Source organism: Lingula anatina, chromosome 6, assembly GCF_051362555.1.
Source record: "Lingula anatina isolate TDL-2025a chromosome 6, LinAna3.0, whole genome shotgun sequence".
NCBI classification, from domain to species: Eukaryota; Metazoa; Brachiopoda; class Lingulata; order Lingulida; family Lingulidae; genus Lingula; species Lingula anatina.
This window is the reverse complement of record NC_141772.1, coordinates 11,018,204-11,037,335: the sequence shown is the minus strand read 5'-3', so window position 1 is coordinate 11,037,335 and position 19,132 is coordinate 11,018,204. Positions and strand designations below refer to the sequence as shown.

The 19,132-nt window shown below is 38.2% G+C and overlaps 2 protein-coding genes across 3 annotated transcripts; both read left to right on the top strand.

Annotated features, from left to right (window-relative positions):
- The first annotated feature begins 3,744 nt into the window (after nucleotides 1-3,744).
- On the top strand, nucleotides 3,745-9,232 carry LOC106155244 (uncharacterized). 2 transcript variants are annotated; one of them, XM_013529983.3, is made up of 9 exons: nucleotides 3,745-3,920; nucleotides 4,281-4,338; nucleotides 4,690-4,866; nucleotides 5,060-5,136; nucleotides 5,327-5,510; nucleotides 5,796-7,004; nucleotides 7,313-7,475; nucleotides 7,769-7,956; nucleotides 8,364-9,232. In XM_013529983.3, the coding sequence occupies exons 2-9, from the start codon at nucleotides 4,317-4,319 to the stop codon at nucleotides 8,564-8,566; spliced, it is 2,223 nt and encodes a 740-aa protein (XP_013385437.2). In that variant the 5' UTR covers nucleotides 3,745-3,920; nucleotides 4,281-4,316; the 3' UTR covers nucleotides 8,567-9,232. The 2 variants fall into 2 exon arrangements, with proteins under 2 accessions (XP_013385437.2, XP_013385435.2); XM_013529981.2 differs by having other exon boundaries at nucleotides 3,889-4,061.
- A 3,772-nt stretch (nucleotides 9,233-13,004) lies between these two features.
- Nucleotides 13,005-18,486, top strand: LOC106178311 (uncharacterized). Its single transcript, XM_024075666.2, has 9 exons — nucleotides 13,005-13,187; nucleotides 13,380-13,437; nucleotides 13,710-13,886; nucleotides 14,266-14,342; nucleotides 14,534-14,717; nucleotides 15,006-16,214; nucleotides 16,534-16,696; nucleotides 17,056-17,243; nucleotides 17,637-18,486. The coding sequence occupies exons 1-9, from the start codon at nucleotides 13,134-13,136 to the stop codon at nucleotides 17,837-17,839; spliced, it is 2,313 nt and encodes a 770-aa protein (XP_023931434.2). The 5' UTR covers nucleotides 13,005-13,133; the 3' UTR covers nucleotides 17,840-18,486.
- Nucleotides 18,487-19,132: the final 646 nt, after the last annotated feature.

Below are 19,132 nucleotides of genomic sequence, written 5' to 3'. Positions count from 1 at the left end.
ACAACACATAGATAAATTAATCAATTATAGACTTATGTAATACATATATATGCACTCCATCTGCAAGAGGTGACTTTGGGGTTACGCCAGGCTTCGTAAAGGAAGCGCGATTCCTCACAGTCCTCGTCTGGTGAGCGATTTGTTTCAGAAACTCAATGTCCTGAGGATGGAGCAACCACCTTTGGGCCCTGATATTAACTCTACTGAGCATCTGTGTCAGGAATTGGTGTGTGAAAGACAGAGGAGAACCACACCCCCATCGCGTCCCCATTAATTTTGTTGAAGGCCTACCACGTCGCCTACCGGAGATAAGTGCAGGAAGCGGTTTACACACATATTATTAGACATGTGTCAAACTTATACATTTTAAAAATAAAGTTGAACATGATCAAAACTGAAATCGAGCAAAGAATAATTAGGGCAATAGGTTAAAAATACAATAAATGACAAAAATTCTACAAAAGTGTGAAACGTACAATATGAGTTTTATTGTAAATTTTTATTACGATTTTAATTACAATCTTTCACACAAGAGTAGAAATTTAAAAAAGGAGTTATTTATTTAGTTATCAGAACTGCTTATCTTGCATGTTTTGCTTAACAAACTACTATCTACTAATGAGTACAATTGGTGTCATCCTTGTCATATAAACTCACCATTTTACATTGCGTTCCTCACTATCATCACCACCTTCAATCAATCAGTCAGTCAATAAATAAATAAATAAATAAATAAATAAATAAATAAACTATTCCATCAATCATTTAGACCGCAGCCGACCGTCAACATCAGTAACTAAAAAAGCACTCAGAGAGCGCGGACCTCCGTCAAGGCAGCAAAGTCTCCATCCAATGCCGTTTTACCCCTAAATTCGTGATATTTTTGATAATTGATTATTGATTGATTATTGATCCAGATCACCACCAAAAATCATCTGTTCCTTGGCCTACTCATTTATGTGGTCCAAGCCAGTGTCCTCAAGGAGAGCCTGGGCCCCGTAACTCGAAAGCATCGCGCATTGCGACCGAGAGCAAGCGTTTCGATTCCATAATTCGCCCATACTCGCCCTGTGCGTGATGACAGTAGAGATTTCATTCATGCCATTTATAAACAAATGAAATATATTTTCTTTGGGTTGACTCCATTTAGAAATAAGGTATCGACTTGTCTTCAATGCACCTCCATGTATTTAGAATAAAATACAGTATGTATTCCTTCAAAGACATTTTGTACAGTATAGCATTGATGACTTGCATGACACTACTACACATATGAGCAGTGGTCTTCATAGGACGAGCGCATGGATAGTCGAAACGATCACAATTCAAAGTAATATTTGTATAGAGTCAAGGTCACCCCCTCCCCCCCCCAAAAAAAAAAAAATATATATATATATATTAAAGCATTCGAGTCGCGTCAGCGACGCAAACATTTTGTGTAATTTCTGCATAATTCTTACTTTTTCCCTCTGCTTAATACAAGAGTTGCCGTCAAATAAATCAAATTAGTAAGTCATCAGTAATTAAAAGTGGTATAGAACAGTTGTGCAAATATTACGCAATATGTATCTTATTGACGTGACTCGAATTTTACATTTTTTCTGGAAAACCCCAGAAAATGCTGCGTTAACTTGAGTAACTAGGGGGTAATATCGTTATTTATCCTCTAGTATAGCTTGAGTTGCCAGACATTTTAGCTGCTTACACTGAATACAATTTAGCGAAAATTCCAGCAGAGTTAGATCGATCTAGCTAGTACGATGGGTTTATGGGAATGCTCCCTATGTCTGAGACCAATAAGTCCAATATTTTCCACGTAAAGCCTGTTATAAAAACAAAGTCATAGGACTAAGGAGGTTAGTTGGAATCGAACCCAAACTCTTGAACTCTACAGTCTTCGCTGTCCATTACATAACATCACCAAGTCGCTTTCAACCATTACATCGACAATTTAACCTCGTGTTCAACAGCTTCAGCTACTATATGTACAAAGATATATATATATATATATATATATATATATATATATATATATATATATATATATATATATATATATATATATATATATATAATTGGACAGTAGGACCCCAATTTTCGGATTTTTTTTATTATTCACTACTACTATCTGACTGGGGGGTTCCTGATACTGGTTCCATGACAGAATTTACAATTTAAGTCTACATTTTTAGTCAGCTTTGACCTTAGATAAATGCCTTTATCAGTAGGCTAGTAGTCCACTGAACTAAAATATTGAGTCTGCTATTTTATGGAAAGAAAGAAATGGCTTTTTTTATACTATTTCTTTTGGTGCACTACAATGGATTTAAACGTAACAGAAAAGACCTGTCTTGAATGTTACAGCTTTCGGCCATAAGTTATTTATTTATTTATTTATTTATTTATTTATTTATTTATTTACTTATAGGTCCGATTCTGAGGCATAGCGCAGCGTAGCGTATGGAGAAAGGTCTGAAAGACATGGATGTCGTATGTGAAACTTTTGGCGCATGAAATCACCCTTTTTTCGGCGAATGCAAATGAAGGCTTTAGTAGCGTTTATTCAAAGGATGGGTGATAAAAAATAGGGTCCCATTGGGGGAAAGTCAAGGCAGTTCCCGTGAGTGATCAATTTACAAATCACAGTAAACTAAAATTCATTCATATCTCACAAATAATACGAATCAAAAACTAATTTTTAGTCAATTTTGACCATAGATAAATGACTTTATCAGTAGGCTAGTATTCCACTGAAAAGAAATATTGAGTCTGTTATCAATCAATTTACAAATCACAGTAAACTAAAATTTATTCATATCTCACTAATAATACGAATCAAACAGTAATTTTTAGTCAATTTTGACCATAGATAAATGACTTTATCAGTAGGCTAGTAGTCTGAAAAGAAATATTGAGTCTGCTATTTTATGTAAAGAAAAAAATGTTTTTTTTTTCAGAATACTTATTCTTTTGGTGCACTACCACGGATTTAAACTGAACAGAAAAGATCTGTCTTGAATATTTCACCTTTCGGTACTAAGTTATTTATTTATTTATTTATTTTTTCATTATTATTATTATTTGTGGATCCGGCTTCTGAGGCATAGCGTAGCGTATGGAGGTCTGAAAGGTATGAATGTCGTGTGTGAAACTTTTCGTGCATGAAATCACCCCTTTTTTCATTGAATTAGAATGAACGCATGAGCAGCGTTTATGACCTAAACCAAGCGAATCCATTACGTTTGTGGGTCTATGAGTAATTTTTATTTTACGTTCTCATAGGTTGGTGAACGCACAAAGATAAGGCCCATGGTCAAGTCACGGTACGGAAATTGTGACGTGGCACACATTAATACGAAAATAAGTGATAAGAAAGAGGGTCCCATGGGGGGTAGTCATCGCAGTTCTCGGAAATGATAAATTCACAAATATCAGTAAATCAAACATTATTCATATCTCACTGATAATACGAATAAAAACTCCTGAAAATCACGAATTACCGGGTATAATGATTTCCTTTGCACGAAGGGGGAAGAGTAAAAAGCCGCCTTGACGAGTCATTGGAATGGGGTAATATCCGGATCACGCTAAATAATATGAGCGTTTCTCGGGAAACGAAAATACCCAACGGGACCCTCAGGAAAGGTACAAGCGCGGTTTACTGGTGCGGCTACTGCATCTAAATAGCACTCTTGGTCTAGAATTCACTTCACGGTCAATTAAGGGAGGACGGGCATTAAGTCTCATGCCGCTGCTTTACCAACTGTGCATTACATCGATAAACTGACGTCTGGAGACTGATTCCCCAGTAGATTATTTCCAAAAACGTTTGAAATGACGTCACACTTGCCGTAGAAAGACGTTCCTTTGACACGGTGAGATATTTTGATAAAATTCGAGAGTGGATAAAAGCTGAGCAGGTAAGAGGTCTCGACAGAATTTTAACTGACGGATATCAGAAAGCTTTTAATATATTATTGACTATTTTTGTACTTGTTCATGCTATAATGGGAATGCTGGAATATTGTGGGTTTGTTTCCACGTTGCTATTTGTAATTTTGGTAAGTAGATTATTTTGTTGCCAATCGCAGTGTCCATAATTCGATTTTAGTTATAAATATGAATGTATTTTAATTGTCGCTTAGGTATTGACCATTCAAAGCAAGCAATCAAATTCACATGAACATTTTATGTACACACAATTTTCATTGAATATTTCACTTATTTAAAACGAGGATTTAACTCGTGTAATATATAATAATATATATTGCATATTTCAGGTTCCCAGGCAATGTGTTGGAAATTTTGACGGTTGTATGCATATAAGCGGACGTTTGGGTATGTTGAAATTTTGAAAATCAACATTTTAGAAACATGGTATTTTCTTGAAACTCAAAACATTGCACTACTCTTTAGACATACCTTATTAGATTAACGTTGCCTATATATGTCTGGCTTTTGATACCAGCATTAAATATAACTGGCGTTTATCTTTTACACTCTTATTTCACTATTACTTATAAAGACAGATTTTGTAGAAACTGGCAGTGGTGGCAGTATGACATTATAGAAATATATGGTTAATAAAATACATAATTATTACCGCCTTGGAAAATCATTATCATTTCATTTCAAGAATAGTTCAAAACACTTCAATTCTTAATTTTGTCTAAATTTGATTATTTTCAGTATGCGAGTACCACTTGGAATTCGCTGATGCCTACACGATGACTTATGAAAACGACCGGGTGGTAGCCGACTGCACCAAACCCGATGGCTCCCGGTTGGAAAATGGCTGCGTGGCCTGTAAACTGACGGAGGGTGGAAACTGCGGGGGAAATGACTCGGTTGCCTCCATCCCTTTTGGTGAGTTTTTATTTTAATTGTTAATGGAGTAGTTTATAAAACTATATACCCTAATGGTGCTTTAGTAGTAAGACAAGTTAAGTTATATTAGACACTGTGAAGTAAAGGTCCCATTTTCTAGCCAATCCAAAAAAACGGATACAATCCGATTATTTGGTTTTGTTTCTATAAAGATACCCCATTTCTATTTCAGAAAGCATCAACACTGGCGATGGTATATTCCGCAGAATCGTCACAGTAAATGGTTCGCTAGTTGGTCCAATTTTGAGAGTAAGTTAACTATTTCAACTTTATCACAAACAAAGTAATTACCAGTGAGTTGAAAAATAAAAATATGTTTACTGTTACGGAATCACTAGAGGCTTAAGACAGGAAAATGATGTAAATCCTGCATGTATTAGTTAGTATAATTTATTTATTTATTTATTTATTTATAACCATCTCTCCACCTTTTCCATAGGGTAAAGTTGGAGCCCAAATGGTCATTCACGTGACCAACCACCTGTACGACAGTCCACTGACCATCCACTGGCATGGTCAGTTCCAGTACCTGACCCCGTTCATGGACGGCGTCCCTATGATCACACAGTGTCCTATTGAGAAAGGACAAACCTTCACCTACAGATTCAAGGCGGATCCTGCTGGTAGGTAAAACTTCTGTAGGTTAAAGACATCTAATATTCGGCAACTGCTAAAACAGTGTTTAGTGTATGATAAATTTCTACAATAATAATTATTTTTGCCATTCTATCACTGATTTTGTTTGTTATGTGGAACTAGACATAAACATAGTCATTGCAAATGCACGGTATAAAGGTTATTGTCGAATCAAGAGTTTTCTCAAAAAAACCTTGAGCAAGATCTATGCATTGTCTCAGGTATTCAAAGTATCCCATTATTTACTAACCATTTTCTTTGTATTTGTTAAGGAACCTTCTGGTATCACGCCCATACAGCTGGAAAACGCTCAGATGGAGGACTAGGGGCACTCATTATTCACGAAGATAACGAGCCTAATGCCGTAGAATACAACCACCGACCAGACCTCGGATTCGCAGCCACGCTCAGAGGCCCACCACCACATGACAAGCACGTGGTCACTCTCCTGGACTGGCAGCACGAGCACATGTCGAACGTTTGGCTTCAACAAAATGGCGGCAGTTGGTTCTGGCCCAATAATCCTGCGTTTCCGACGACAGATGATCGTTTCAGCCTCAGTTTTGGACCCGATGGCCTCGCCGTTGCTGGGATACCTTACGTGTCGGCTTTAATTAATGGTAGAGGGCGCTTTGAAAATCCACTATGGTACCAAGACGCTCCAGAGGAGAACAACAAGGTTCCTTATGAACGGTTCTACGTTGACCAAACGCATAAAAACATCATGCCTCAGAAATATAGGTTCCGTATCATTGGTGCTCAGCTACAGTTTGCTCTAAGGTTCTCCGTCGATGCTCATCTAATGACCATTATCGCCTCCGACGGGTTCGACATGGTACCGATACGCGATGTGGAAAGTCTGATCGTTAACCCCGGTGAGAGATACGATGTCGTCATCCATGCTGACAACCCACTAGACCGACAAGCATACTGGATCAGGGCTGCTCCTCACATCAGTGATCCTGGCTATGACACAGGCAACTATTCCCTCCAGGAAGGCAAGGCGCTGCTGATCTACGGAGACGAGACAAGCCCTTACATGTATCCCGAAGACGTCCCCGAAGTCCCTCGCCCTTGCGTTCAGAACCCCAACATAAAGTGTGTTATCGTTAACTGCAATTACAACATCCTCCCTCCCAGTTACAATGCCAGGTGTATCAACCCAGGAGAGTTCAGGAACAGAATGGGTGCTGTGCAGGTACCTGGTGTACGGGAACCACGTATTGAAAGATCCGAAAACCTCTGGATGAACTTTGCCTTCCAGACAGGAGGACCAGGTGTGAACGGGATATCATTCCGGGAACCGACCTCCCCTCCTCTCTCTCAGCCGGACCTCCTCCCCGGCTCCATTACAGAGTGTCCTGGCACCTGCCGAGACTCAGATAATCTAGGAGGATGTAAATGTACCGGCACTGTCAATCTGAACTACAACAGGCCTTACCAGTTTGTCTTTACCAACGTTGGGGCAGGTGGAGCCAACAGTAAGTAGAAGTAGAGCAGGTTTCATTTTTTTTTTTTTTTTTTTTTTTTTTGTAACATCTTAATCTCTCGTGTACATGTTTAAATGTATCCTCTATTGTTAAACAGTACCAGTGTCCAATGTTCTGTGAAAGAGTTACATGTTGTGCCTCTTCTTATTTAAAAACATTCAGAACGTTTCTCAAGGGCATTAACGCATTGTGCATTTGTTTACATAAAGGATAGGGTATCGACATACGTGAACTTTTCTAACGTTATAATATATAGCACCTACTGAAATTTTGATGGAAAATAAAACCCCTCATTCCAGCTGGCGCCCCGCACCCCGTTCACATGCATGGCCACAGTTTCTACGTGTTGAAGGTGGCCTATCCAGAACAGTCCCGGGACGGTCTCTTTAACAAGATACACCCGGACATCTGCTGTCCTTGCCCGGATGATGAGTCGCAGTGCTGTACCACTATTGACGACAGGTACGTTCAAGAGTGGACATGTTGATGATTTCCAATTAATTCAAGCCAAGTCAGACCGCTGTTGCCATTAATTTAAGTTAGCGTACTGTTGCTACATGTACCAGTATTTGCATTCACATGCCCTGATCGTGTATTTAGCATGGGATTGGGATTTCAAACAGCCTGATCACATTGTGAATATAATTTTATAGGATGCTAGGCTATTTCAGGGCATAATATTTTATTAAGAATTTTAGAGGCTAGAATATTGAATATCTGTATTTAATTCAGAATGTTCTTTTTTTGCTCTCCAGCAATAGGCACCTGACCACCTCAACGGGGGGCGTGGTTCTGTGTAACAACCCACGTTTCGTGAATAGACGTTGGAACCGAGATCCGAACAGAATTCAGGGACTGGAACTGAATCATCCTCTGCAGAAAGACACCATCATCGTGCCTGCAGGGGGGTACACAGTGGTTAGGATAATGGCCAATAATCCAGGTGGGTAATTTCTTTATATCAAATTCTTTTGTTGTTTTTCACTTCAAATGCACATAAAACGTTAGATAACTCTAGGACCTAGCCGACAACCATGGGTCCTAACTTAATTGTTTCTGTACGATGTCGTCCTGAACCAGGCCAACCTCCTGTTATATTTTCATGTTTTGGAATATGGAATAACATCAATCTGTTAAGAGAATTTAGAAAAAAAGAAGAGAATAATTTCCCTGTTACCTTACCAGCATCCTTATTCACAGTATATATATTGTTTTAGTTTTGGTAAACAAACATTCATAAATATGATGCGAATTGGCCAATATCTAAACAGAAAAAACATTAATCACCAGGTTAATGTTAGAACATTTGTATAGCATTAGTAAGCTTTCAATATTCTCTGTACATTCTAGGTTGGTGGTTGGTCCATTGTCACATAGAAATGCACGCAACAGGAGGGATGGCGTTCGTGATGAACGAGGCTGCCAGAGAGCAGAGGCAGCTTCATAAACCCAGAGGATTCACCACGTGTTCCAACTTTGAGTCCTCAGCACAAGACTATTACGACGCCATGGATGTTACCTTTCGTGTTAGCGATGGACGTGACAGAAGTTGATTTGTCTAATGAGTTTTTTCACTCCTATCATTCTTGTCGTTTTTAAACATTAGGCTTGCCTAGGCTGCAGATAACTAAATTTATCTATTGTTGACGAAGTCAAAAAACAGCAATTGTAGGGCAGCAATTGTAGGGAATCTATCCCTTTGAGATAAACCAACAAGAAAAGAAATTGTGATAGCAGTGCGTAAAACGTAAAATGTAACAAGATGAATGGTTTTTGTCAATTACTGTTTGCGTGATTGTGAACTTTGAAGTAATACGATTTTATCTCAACACCACTGCCATTGTAAGGTGTGCCTGCAGCAATGTGCCATATCTGTGTAAATTGACTTATATATTGCATGCCTCAGAAAGGTAGTATCGAGTCTGTTCTACGATAGGTTCAAAGGTATACTTACGTGTACGTTGAGAATTATAGAAAAATTTTCACCAAGGAGAATTTTTGTACTAGCCTCGCTAATAAGCACGTTTCATTGTTAGTCGCTCTTTTCCATATCTCAGAAATGTAAAGGTGTTTCGTGTCTGATTGCATTTGGCGTAAGTACTTTAAAATAAGTCGTTTATAAAGGTTTCCATACTTTCAGTAATATTTTTGTATAAATTGGTATACATTTTTTCAATGTTAATTTATTCAAGGTCAAATATACTTTTTCATAAAACAAATTGCGTCTTCTGTCTTGTCTTTAAATGTTCAGAACTGTTTTATCGACAAGCGCGAGCACATTCTTTCATTTTCCCAACCAGGAAAATACAAAACAATCGTAGATGATGCTCAGGACTTGGTGAAGGGAATGTAGAGATAACAATTTGAAAATAATGTCAAAGAGTAACAGTTACATAGAGATATTTGTTCAAAATAACAATTGTAGAGACAGCTATTATTCAATCATAACCTCCGATAAAAACAAAACGCAATCTTCGTGTCGCCGCTACTGCAGCGCCACTGAACGAACACGCATAGATCTACACTGATGCTCATAAGTTAAGCAACACCCCGATGTTTTCAAAAGTTTCTTCTATCATGAAAATTATTTCATTTGTTGGTGGAATTATGCATATTTCTTTCATATTTTATAAATAACTTATTCAAGTTGAATATTTCGGTTAAAGAAATACACCACACAGCTTATTGTAATAATCAAAATGACTTTATTAACCAAACGGTACTAAAATATGCCAAACCATGTGTCAAAAAAGTATGCTCACACAGCAAAAGGTACGTGCTGATTAAAACAGCTTATTATAAAAAAAATAAAGTTCGATCATCTAAGAATTAGTTTTAATAAAAGAAGACTGTAGATAATAGATGATTAATCGTCTATTATGCAATAAATATCGGGTGTGCTTTCCCTGGGTTTGAACAACAGCTTCACATTGTCTCCTGCAACTTGCCATCAAATTCTGCCAATCTTCCTTTGAGAGCCGGTTCCATTCTTTATTTACTGCCTGTTGGACCTCTCTAATGTTTCTAACTGGAGGTTGTCTCTCATTCATCGTCCTGTCAATCATATCCTAAGCATGCTCGATTACATTGAGAATTGGTAAATATGCAGGCCAATCCAAATGTGGGATACCGCGCGATTGCAGCGCGTCTTGCACGGACCATCCTTTCTGGATGGGCGCATTGTCCTGCACCAAAATGATTTTTCTTTCTGGATTTGCTTGAATGTGTGATTGTATGCACCCCAATGGTATTTCGTCTCCGTATTGTTGACCAGGGCTCCTCCCTTGAATGACGTACGGTGGCAATTTTTCATTGTTTGGCTGAAATAAACTGGTCCTGGTGGCATAATCGAACCAGATATCTTCATCTCTTGCGTCGGTTAATATTGGTCTACCAGAAAGAGGCTTGTCCAATGCATGATGAGTTTGGCGCCATTTTGCTACCAGCTTGGACACTTGACTTCGTGCTGCTTTTTTGTTGCCTTGCAATCTGTCTCTTTGGCACCCCAGCACGATGGCTTCCCATTATTTGCCATCTGATTACCTCGTTGAGTCCTCTTCTAACCATTGGTTGGTCCAAAATAACAAATTGTGCCCATGAAACTAGCCAAACTGGAAGCTCCTCATGGCATGGCCAAACTGTGTTTTTCGCAAGTGGCACCCCCATTGCATATTCTATCGTGTCCAACAGTAAATAGTACTCTAATGTCACGGTCCAGTAAGTCAAAGTAAAAACAAGAGAAATATCTAGCTATTGTACAAATTTTGCCTCAATAAAAATTTTGGTTGCTGAGAAATTCGAGAAATAAGAAAGTGTTTCTTAACTTACGAGCATCAGTGTATGTAACTTTTGAAGTTTGGACTTAGAGGATTTATCTAATGAAGACAATATATAGGCTAAGGCATATATGTGTCATCAATATGTAGAAGAATGAGAACCTCTACCTATAATTACAACTGAGGGCAGGCCACAGTGCACATTATCAACACCGAAATCATGATGTACAGCTAATAAATCATTTTATATAAATATTATTTGAAAATTGATGGCCTGACTACAAGATAGCAAGGGAGATTATTGTTTATCCTACTGCCTTTCTTTCTTTCTTTCTTTCTTTCTTTATTTATTTAATTATTTTTGTAAAAGGCTAGTGTCACAAAGTTGGGAACTTGCCATAGTTTATACTGAGGAAAACATTTATTACAGAATTTTCCAAATGTCCTCAACTACATGTAGTATTGCGCTTGGTGAATCTTGCCCACAGCCATTGCGATCGTCCAGTTATTGCTCAATTTCGATAATCCAAAACCAATGTAGAGGTGTAATTCACATGCTGAAGTGTCTAAAAATAAAATTGAATGAATTCAAAGTTGGATTCAATTTTTAAAAAAAAATATGTGTATGGAAAAAAAAAATCCACGACTGTCTCAATTTTAATTCAAATTCTAATTTTTACCATGTCTTTATATTACGTAAAGAGCCCTAAATAGTACGCATTTTCCGGAAACGTATGGTAACGTATGTTCCACGTCATTTAATTTTAATTTTTATACCGCGTTACGATATATTTTGTAGTGATTCGGTCATGGTAAATTATACATGACGTAAGGATTTTTATGAATATATAAACTATAACTGAAGGGGCTTTTTAGTCTACTTTGACCTTAGATAAATGATTTTTTTCAGTAGGCTAGTAGTCCACTGAAATAAAATATTGAGTCTGCTATTTTTTGGAAAGAAAGAAATGGCCTTTTTTAATCAAAGTACTAATTCCTTTGGTGCGCTACCACGAATTTAAACTGAACAGAAAAGATCTGTCTTGAATGTTTAACCTTTCGGTCCTAAATTATTTACATGCATTTCTTTATTTATTTATATATTTATTTGTAGATCCAGCTTCTGACGCATAGCGCAGCGTATGAAGAAAGGTCTGAAAAGTATGAATCTCGTATATGAAACTTCTGGCGCATGAAATCAACCCTTTGAATTAGAAAGTAGGCATTAGTAGCGTATACGACGTAATCCAAGCGAATCCAGTACCTTTGTGTGTTTACGAGTAATTTTTATCATACCTTCTCATAGGTTGGTGGTTTACGCAAGTATTTATTTACACACACTGGACAATAGAAGTGTCACCCCCTGAATCAGAATAATCAAAGTTATTAACCTGAAGAGGCAGAATACAAGCAATGTCAGAATATCGATACAGTTGAATTGTTCAGTTAGAACCGTTTCTTTTTTTAAATTTGATGTTAATAAAAATGATACCAAGAGCATATCATTCCACAGTCATTTATCTCCCCCAAAGTTTTGGTTCAGTAGGGGTGACACTTCTATTGTCCAGTGTGTGTACGTATTGGGGCAAATGGACGTTCAAAAGATAAGGTCCGTCGTCAAGTCACGGTACGGATACTGTGTGCAGTGGTACACATTAATACGAAAATAAGCGATAAGCAAGAGGATCCCAACGGGGGGTAGTCATCGCAGTTCCCGGGAATGATAAATTCACAAATCACAGTAAATTAAACTTTGTCCATATCTCACTTATAATACAAATCGAAAGTCCTGAAAATCAGGAATCACCAGGCATAGAGATTTCGTTTCACGAAGGGCGAAGAGTAAAAAGACGCGTTCACGAATAACAGGAATGCAGTTATTGTCAAAACACGCTAAATAATATGAGCGTTTCACGCATCTCGGGGGAAATAAAAAGTGGCTCTCTGGAGAAACGAAAATACCCAGGGGAACCCTCGGGAAAGGTTCAAGTGCGGTTTACCGGTGCAGCTACTGCATCTAAATGGCAACCTTGGTCTAGAATTCACTTCATGGTCAGTTAAGGGAACACGGGCATTTGAACTTGAAAGTCTTAAACCCGCGTGTTACTAACTGTGTATTACATCGATAAACTGATGTCTGGACACTGATGCACCTGAAGATTATTTCGAAAAACATTTGAGATGACGTCTTAATTGCCGTCCCTTTGTCACTGTGAGATATTTTGATAAAATTCGGGAGCGTATAAAAGTAGAGTAGGTAAGAGGTCTCAACAGAATTTCAACTGACGAATATCGGAACACTTTTAAAATCTTCTTGACTATTTTTGTACTTGTACATGCGATAATGGGAATGCTGAAATATTGTGGGTTTGTGTCCACATTGCTATTTGTAATTTTGGTAAGCAGTGCTCTTAATTCGATATTAGTTTTAATGATTGTGTCTTTTAATTGTAGCTTTTTTAAGATGTTAGGCATTGACCATTCAAAGCAAGCGATCAAATTCATATACGCATTTTATATGTACACCTAATTTTCATATAATATGGATTTAACTTTTATAATTTACATTTATATATATTTCATATTTCAGGTTCCCAAGCAATGTTCTGGAAATTTTGACGGTTGTATGCATAAAAGCGGACGTTTAGGTATTTTTCTGAAACAGTGCAATACTCTTTGGACATACTTCATTAGATTAATGTTGCTTATATATATCTGACTTTTGATACCAACATTAAATAATAACTGCCGTTTATTTTTTACACTCTTATCTCACTATTACTTATGAATACAGATTTTGTAGAAACTGGCAGTGGTGGCAGTATGGCATTGGTGAAATATATGGTAAAATATACCCGTTCGCCTTGGAAAATTATTATCGTTTCATTGCTTAATTTTTTCCTTATTTGATTACTTTCAGTATGCGAGTACCACTTGGAATTCGCTGATGCCTACACGATGACATATGAAAACGACCGGGTGGTAGCCGACTGCACCAAACCCGATGGCTCCCGGTTGGAAAATGGCTGCGTGGCCTGCAAACTGACGGAGGGCGGAAACTGCGGGGGGAATGACTCGGTTGCCTCCATCCCTTTTGGTGAGTTTTCATTTTAATTGTTAATGAAGTTGTTTACAAAACTATGTACCCTAAAGGTACTTTTAGGGTACATCAAACGATCCCCTCGTAAAAGATACTAATAAAGTGATAATAACTCTTCGTATGAGATCTATATTTCACAATAAAAACATTGTGAACAACACATAGAAATATGATATATTCTGTTTTACCACAAAAGCGGCAGTTATAGCTATTGTTCTGATATCTGAGCTTGTCTTTAGATCACATGACCTCCATTGATGGCTATACTCTGTTATAATCTCTTAGTAAAGGTCCCATTTTCTAGCCAATCCAAAAATCGGATACAATCCGATTATTTTGGTATTGTTTCTATAAAGATACCCCATTTCTATTTCAGAAAGCATCAACACTGGCGATGGTATATTCCGCAGAATCGTCACAGTGAATGGTTCATTAGTTGGTCCAATTTTGAGAGTAAGTTAACTATTTCAACTTTATCACAAACAAGGTAATTACCAGTGAGTTGAAAAAAAGATATATTTACTGTTAGGGTATCACTGAAGGCTTAAAACAGGAAAATGATGTTATAAATCCTGCATGTATTAGTTAGTATCATTTATTTATTTATTTATTTATTTATAACTCATTCTCCATCATTTCCATAGGGTAAAGTTGGAGCCCAAATGGTCATCCACGTGACCAACCACCTGTACGACAGTCCACTGGCCATTCACTGGCATGGTCAGTTCCAGTACCTGACCCCGTTCATGGACGGCGTCCCTATGATCACACAGTGTCCCATTGAGAAAGGACAAACCTTTACCTACAGATTTAAGGCGGATCCTGCTGGTAAGTAACACTTCTCTAAGTTAAAGACATCTTATATTCGCCAACTGCTAATTACAGTTTTTAATGTATGATAAATTTTTTCAATAATAATTACTTTTTTCAATTCCATCACTGGTTTTGTTTGTTATATGTAACAAAACATAAGCATAGCCATAGCAGATGAATGGTATTAGGGTCAATCAAAACTTTTCTCAAAAGAACCTTAACCACTTGCATTATCATAGGCATCTAAGTTATCCTATAATTTACTTTTATCGTCAACTAACCATTTTGATTGCCCATGTCAAGGAACCTTCTGGTATCACGCCCATACAGCTGGAAAACGCTCAGATGGCGGACTAGGAGCTCTCATTATTCACGAAGATAACGAACCTAATGCCGTAGAATACGACCACCGACCAGACCTCGGTTTCGCAGCCACTCTCAATGGCCCATCACCACATGACAAGCACGTGGTCACTCTCCTGGACTGGCAACACGAGCAGACGTCGGACGTTTGGCTTCAACAAAATGGCGGAGGTTGGTTCTGGCCCAATAATCCTGTGTTTCCAACAACAGAGGATCGTTTCAGCCTCAGTTTTGGACCCGATGGCGTCGCCGTTGCTGGGATACCTTACGTGTCGGCTTTAATCAATGGTAGAGGGCGCTTTGAAAATCCACTGTGGCACCAAGACGCTCCAGAGGAGAACAACAAGGTTCCTTATGAACGATTCTACGTTGACCAACCGCATGACGACATGAAGCCTCAGAAATACAGGTTCCGTATCATTGGTGCTCAGCTACAGTTTGCTCTAAGGTTCTCCGTCGATGCTCATCTAATGACCGTTATCGCATCCGACGGGTTCGACATGGTACCGATACGAGGCGTGGAAAGTCTGATCGTTAACCCCGGTGAGAGATACGATGTCGTCATCCGTGCTCACAATCCACGAAACCGACAAGCATACTGGATCAGGGCTGCTCCTCACATCAGTGATCCAGGCTATGACATCGGCAACTACTCCCTCCAGGAAGGCAAGGCGCTGCTGATCTACGGAGACGAGACAAGCCCTTACATCTATCCCGAAGACGTCCGCGATGTTCCTCGCCCTTGCGTTAGGAACCCCAACAAAAAGTGTGTAATCGTCAACTGCAATTACAACATCCTCCCTCCCAGTTACAATGCCAGGTGTATCAACCCGGGGGAGTTCAAGAACAGAATGGGTGCTGTCCAGGTACCTGGTGTAGGGGAACCAGGTATTGAAAGATCCGAAAACCTCTGGATGAACTTTGCCTTCCAGACAGGAGGACCAGGTGTGAACGGGATATCATTCCGGGAACCGACCTCCCCTCCTCTCTCTCAGCCGGACCTCCTTCCCGGGTCCATTACACAGTGTCCGGGCACCTGCCGAGACTCAGATAACCTAGGAGGATGTAAATGTACCGGCACTGTCAATCTGAACTACAACAGGCCTTACCAGTTTGTCTTTACCAACGTTGGGGCAGGTGGTGCCAACAGTAAGTAGAAGTAAAGCAGGTTTCATTTTTATGTGAAAAATTTAATTTCTCATTCACATGTACACATGTATGCTCTTTTGTGAAAACACTGCCTGTGTCCAATGTTCCCAATGTTCTGTGTACGAGTTACGTGTTGTGTTGCATCTTATTAAAAAAATTCAGAACGATTTTCAAAGGCATTTACGCATAGCGCCCTTATTAACATAGCTAAGTGAGTTTATTTTATACGTTACAAAATATCGACGCACGTGAAGTTTTGTTAAGTTATAGTATAAGACATGTATTAATATTTGATCAAACATATAACCCCTCATTCCAGCTGGCGCCCCGCACCCCGTTCACATGCATGGCCACAGTTTCTACGTGCTGAAGGTGGCCTATCCAGAGCAGTCCCCGGACGGTCTCTTTAATAAGATACATCCGGACATCTGCTGTCCTTGCCCGGATGATGAGACGCAGTGCTGTACCACTATTGACGACAGGTATGTTCAAGAGTGGACATGTAGATGATTTTCCAATTAATTCAAGCCAAGCCAGAACGCTGTTGCCACCGATTTAAGTTGGATTTTATATAATCATGTATATTTGCATTTATGTGCACTGGTGGTGTATTTAGCATGGAATTGTTTTAATATCATCTGTTGATAACAGTGCCCTTTACTTACTCATTTCAAACAGCCTGATCTAATTATGAATCTAATTTTATAGGATGCTAGGCTATGTCAGGGAATAATATTATATTAAGAATATTAAAATTTCACTTTGGCGTACCCTCTTCAAGTAGCATGACAAAAAGGGAATATCTTAATTTAATTCAGCCTTTTCTATTTTTGCTCTGCAGCAATAGGCACCTGACTAACTCCACGGGGGGCGTGGTTCTGTGTAACAACCCGCGTTTTGTGAGAAGACGTTGGAACCGTGACCCGAACAGAATTCAGGGACTGGAACTGAATCATCCTCTGCAGAAAGACACCATCATCGTGCCGGCAGGGGGGTACACAGTGGTTAGGATAATGGCCAATAATCCAGGTGGGTAGTTTGTTTATATCAAATTGCTTTTTGTTGTTTTCCACTTGAAATGACCAGTAAACATGAGCTTATCTAACTCTAAAACCTGCCCGACAGCAAAATGTCTTAACTATTATTATTTGTGTTGTCTTGAACAGGTTCATACTTCTGTTTTATTTTCATATTTTGGAATAAGGAATAACATCTATCTGTTAAAAGACCAGAGAGCAATAATAGAATTATTTTTCTTTTGCCCTAACAGCATTCTTGTTCCCAGTATATATTGTTTTTTTTTCAGTAAACAAACAATTATAAATATGATACAAATTGTCCAAACGAATAACCACAAGGTACAAATCATTAATCACATTTGTATAGCATTATTAAGCCTGAAATATTCTCTGTACATTTTAGGTTGGTGGTTGGTCCATTGTCACATAGAAATGCACGCAACAGGAGGGATGGCGTTCATGATGAACGAGGCTGCCAGAGAGCAAGGAAAGCTTCATAAACCCAGAGGATTCACAACCTGTTCTAACTTTGAGTCCTCGGCACAGGACTATTATGACGCCATGGATGTTACCCTTTGTGATAGTGATAGTAGTGATAGAAGCTAATTTGTCTAATGAGGTTTTCATTCATGTCATTCTTGTCGTATTTATACACCAGGGTTGCCTTAACTGCTGCAAATTGCATATATCTATTGTTGACGAAGTCAAAAATCAAAGATAAACTCCTAAGCAGCAATCGTAAGAAATCTGCAGTTCGTAGCTTTGGCATTTTATTTCAAAAATTATCCTTGTGAGGTCAAGCATCAAGAAAATAAGCGGTACGCAAAAACGTTTAAGGTAACGAGATGAATGGTTTCTTGTCAAATTGCTGTTTGCGTGATGGGGCAGTTGCAATCCTTTAAAGTGACACAATTATATATCAACACCACTGCCACTGTAGGGTGTGCCAGTAGCAAGGTGTCAAATCTGTGTAAATTGACATACCGAGTAGACGTTGCATGCCTCAAAAAGGAGGTATTGGCTCTGTTCTATGATAGGTTCAAAGACGTTGAGAATTATAGAAAACCTTTCATCAAAGAGAATTTTTACTAGCCTGGCCAATAAGCACTAGTTTCATTTAATGTGATTCAAATCTATGTCATGTCAGTGTCTCTTTTCTATGTCTCGGAAGTGATAAAATGTTTCGTGACTGATTATATTTGACCTAAATACTTCGAAATAAGTCGTTTATAAAGGTCTTCATACTTTCAGGATACTTGTGTATCAAGTGGTATTTTTTTCAGTATTAATTTATTTAAGTTTTAGTATACTTTTTCATAATACAAACTTCGTCTTCTGTCTTATCCTTTGAGAAAAATACACGTCTTAAAGGTTCGAAATAAGTCGTTTATAAAGGTCTCCATACTTTCAGGATACTAGTGTATAAAGTGGTATTTTTTTCAATATTAATTTATTTAAGTTCAAATATACTTTTTCATAATACAAACTTCGTCTTCTGTCTTGTCCTTTAAGAAAAATACACGTCTTAAAACTGCTGTTTTATCGACAAGTGTGAGCATATTTTTTTTCATTTCCCCAATCATGAAAATAGAAAACAAGTCAAGGATGGTACACTGGTCTTGGTAAAGCCAATTAAGAGATAAGAATTTAAAAATAATGTCCAAAAGTAAAACATATAGATATTTGTACAAAATCAAAATGTTGCGACAGCTGTTCTATCACAATCTCCGATAAAAACAAAACGCAATCTTCGTGTCTCTGCTACTGCAGCGCCACTGACCGAACACGCATAGATCTATGTAACTTTTGAAGTTTGGACTTTAGAGGATTTATCTAATGAAGACAATATATAGGCTATGACATATGCGTGCCATCAATATGTAGAAGAATGAAAACCTC

Excerpts from the sequence above, each read along its gene's own strand:
- LOC106178311 (XM_024075666.2), top strand. The coding sequence starts at position 13,134 with ATGGGAATGCTGAAATATTGTGGGTTTGTGTCCACATTGCTATTTGTA. Across the intron at positions 13,887-14,265 it reads GGTTGCCTCCATCCCTTTTG|AAAGCATCAACACTGGCGAT; the intron begins GTGAGTTTTCAT and ends TTTCTATTTCAG. Across the intron at positions 14,718-15,005 it reads ATTTAAGGCGGATCCTGCTG|GAACCTTCTGGTATCACGCC; the intron begins GTAAGTAACACT and ends GCCCATGTCAAG.
- LOC106155244 (XM_013529981.2), top strand. The coding sequence starts at position 4,008 with ATGGGAATGCTGGAATATTGTGGGTTTGTTTCCACGTTGCTATTTGTA. Across the intron at positions 7,005-7,312 it reads TGGGGCAGGTGGAGCCAACA|CTGGCGCCCCGCACCCCGTT; the intron begins GTAAGTAGAAGT and ends CCCTCATTCCAG. Across the intron at positions 7,957-8,363 it reads GATAATGGCCAATAATCCAG|GTTGGTGGTTGGTCCATTGT; the intron begins GTGGGTAATTTC and ends TGTACATTCTAG.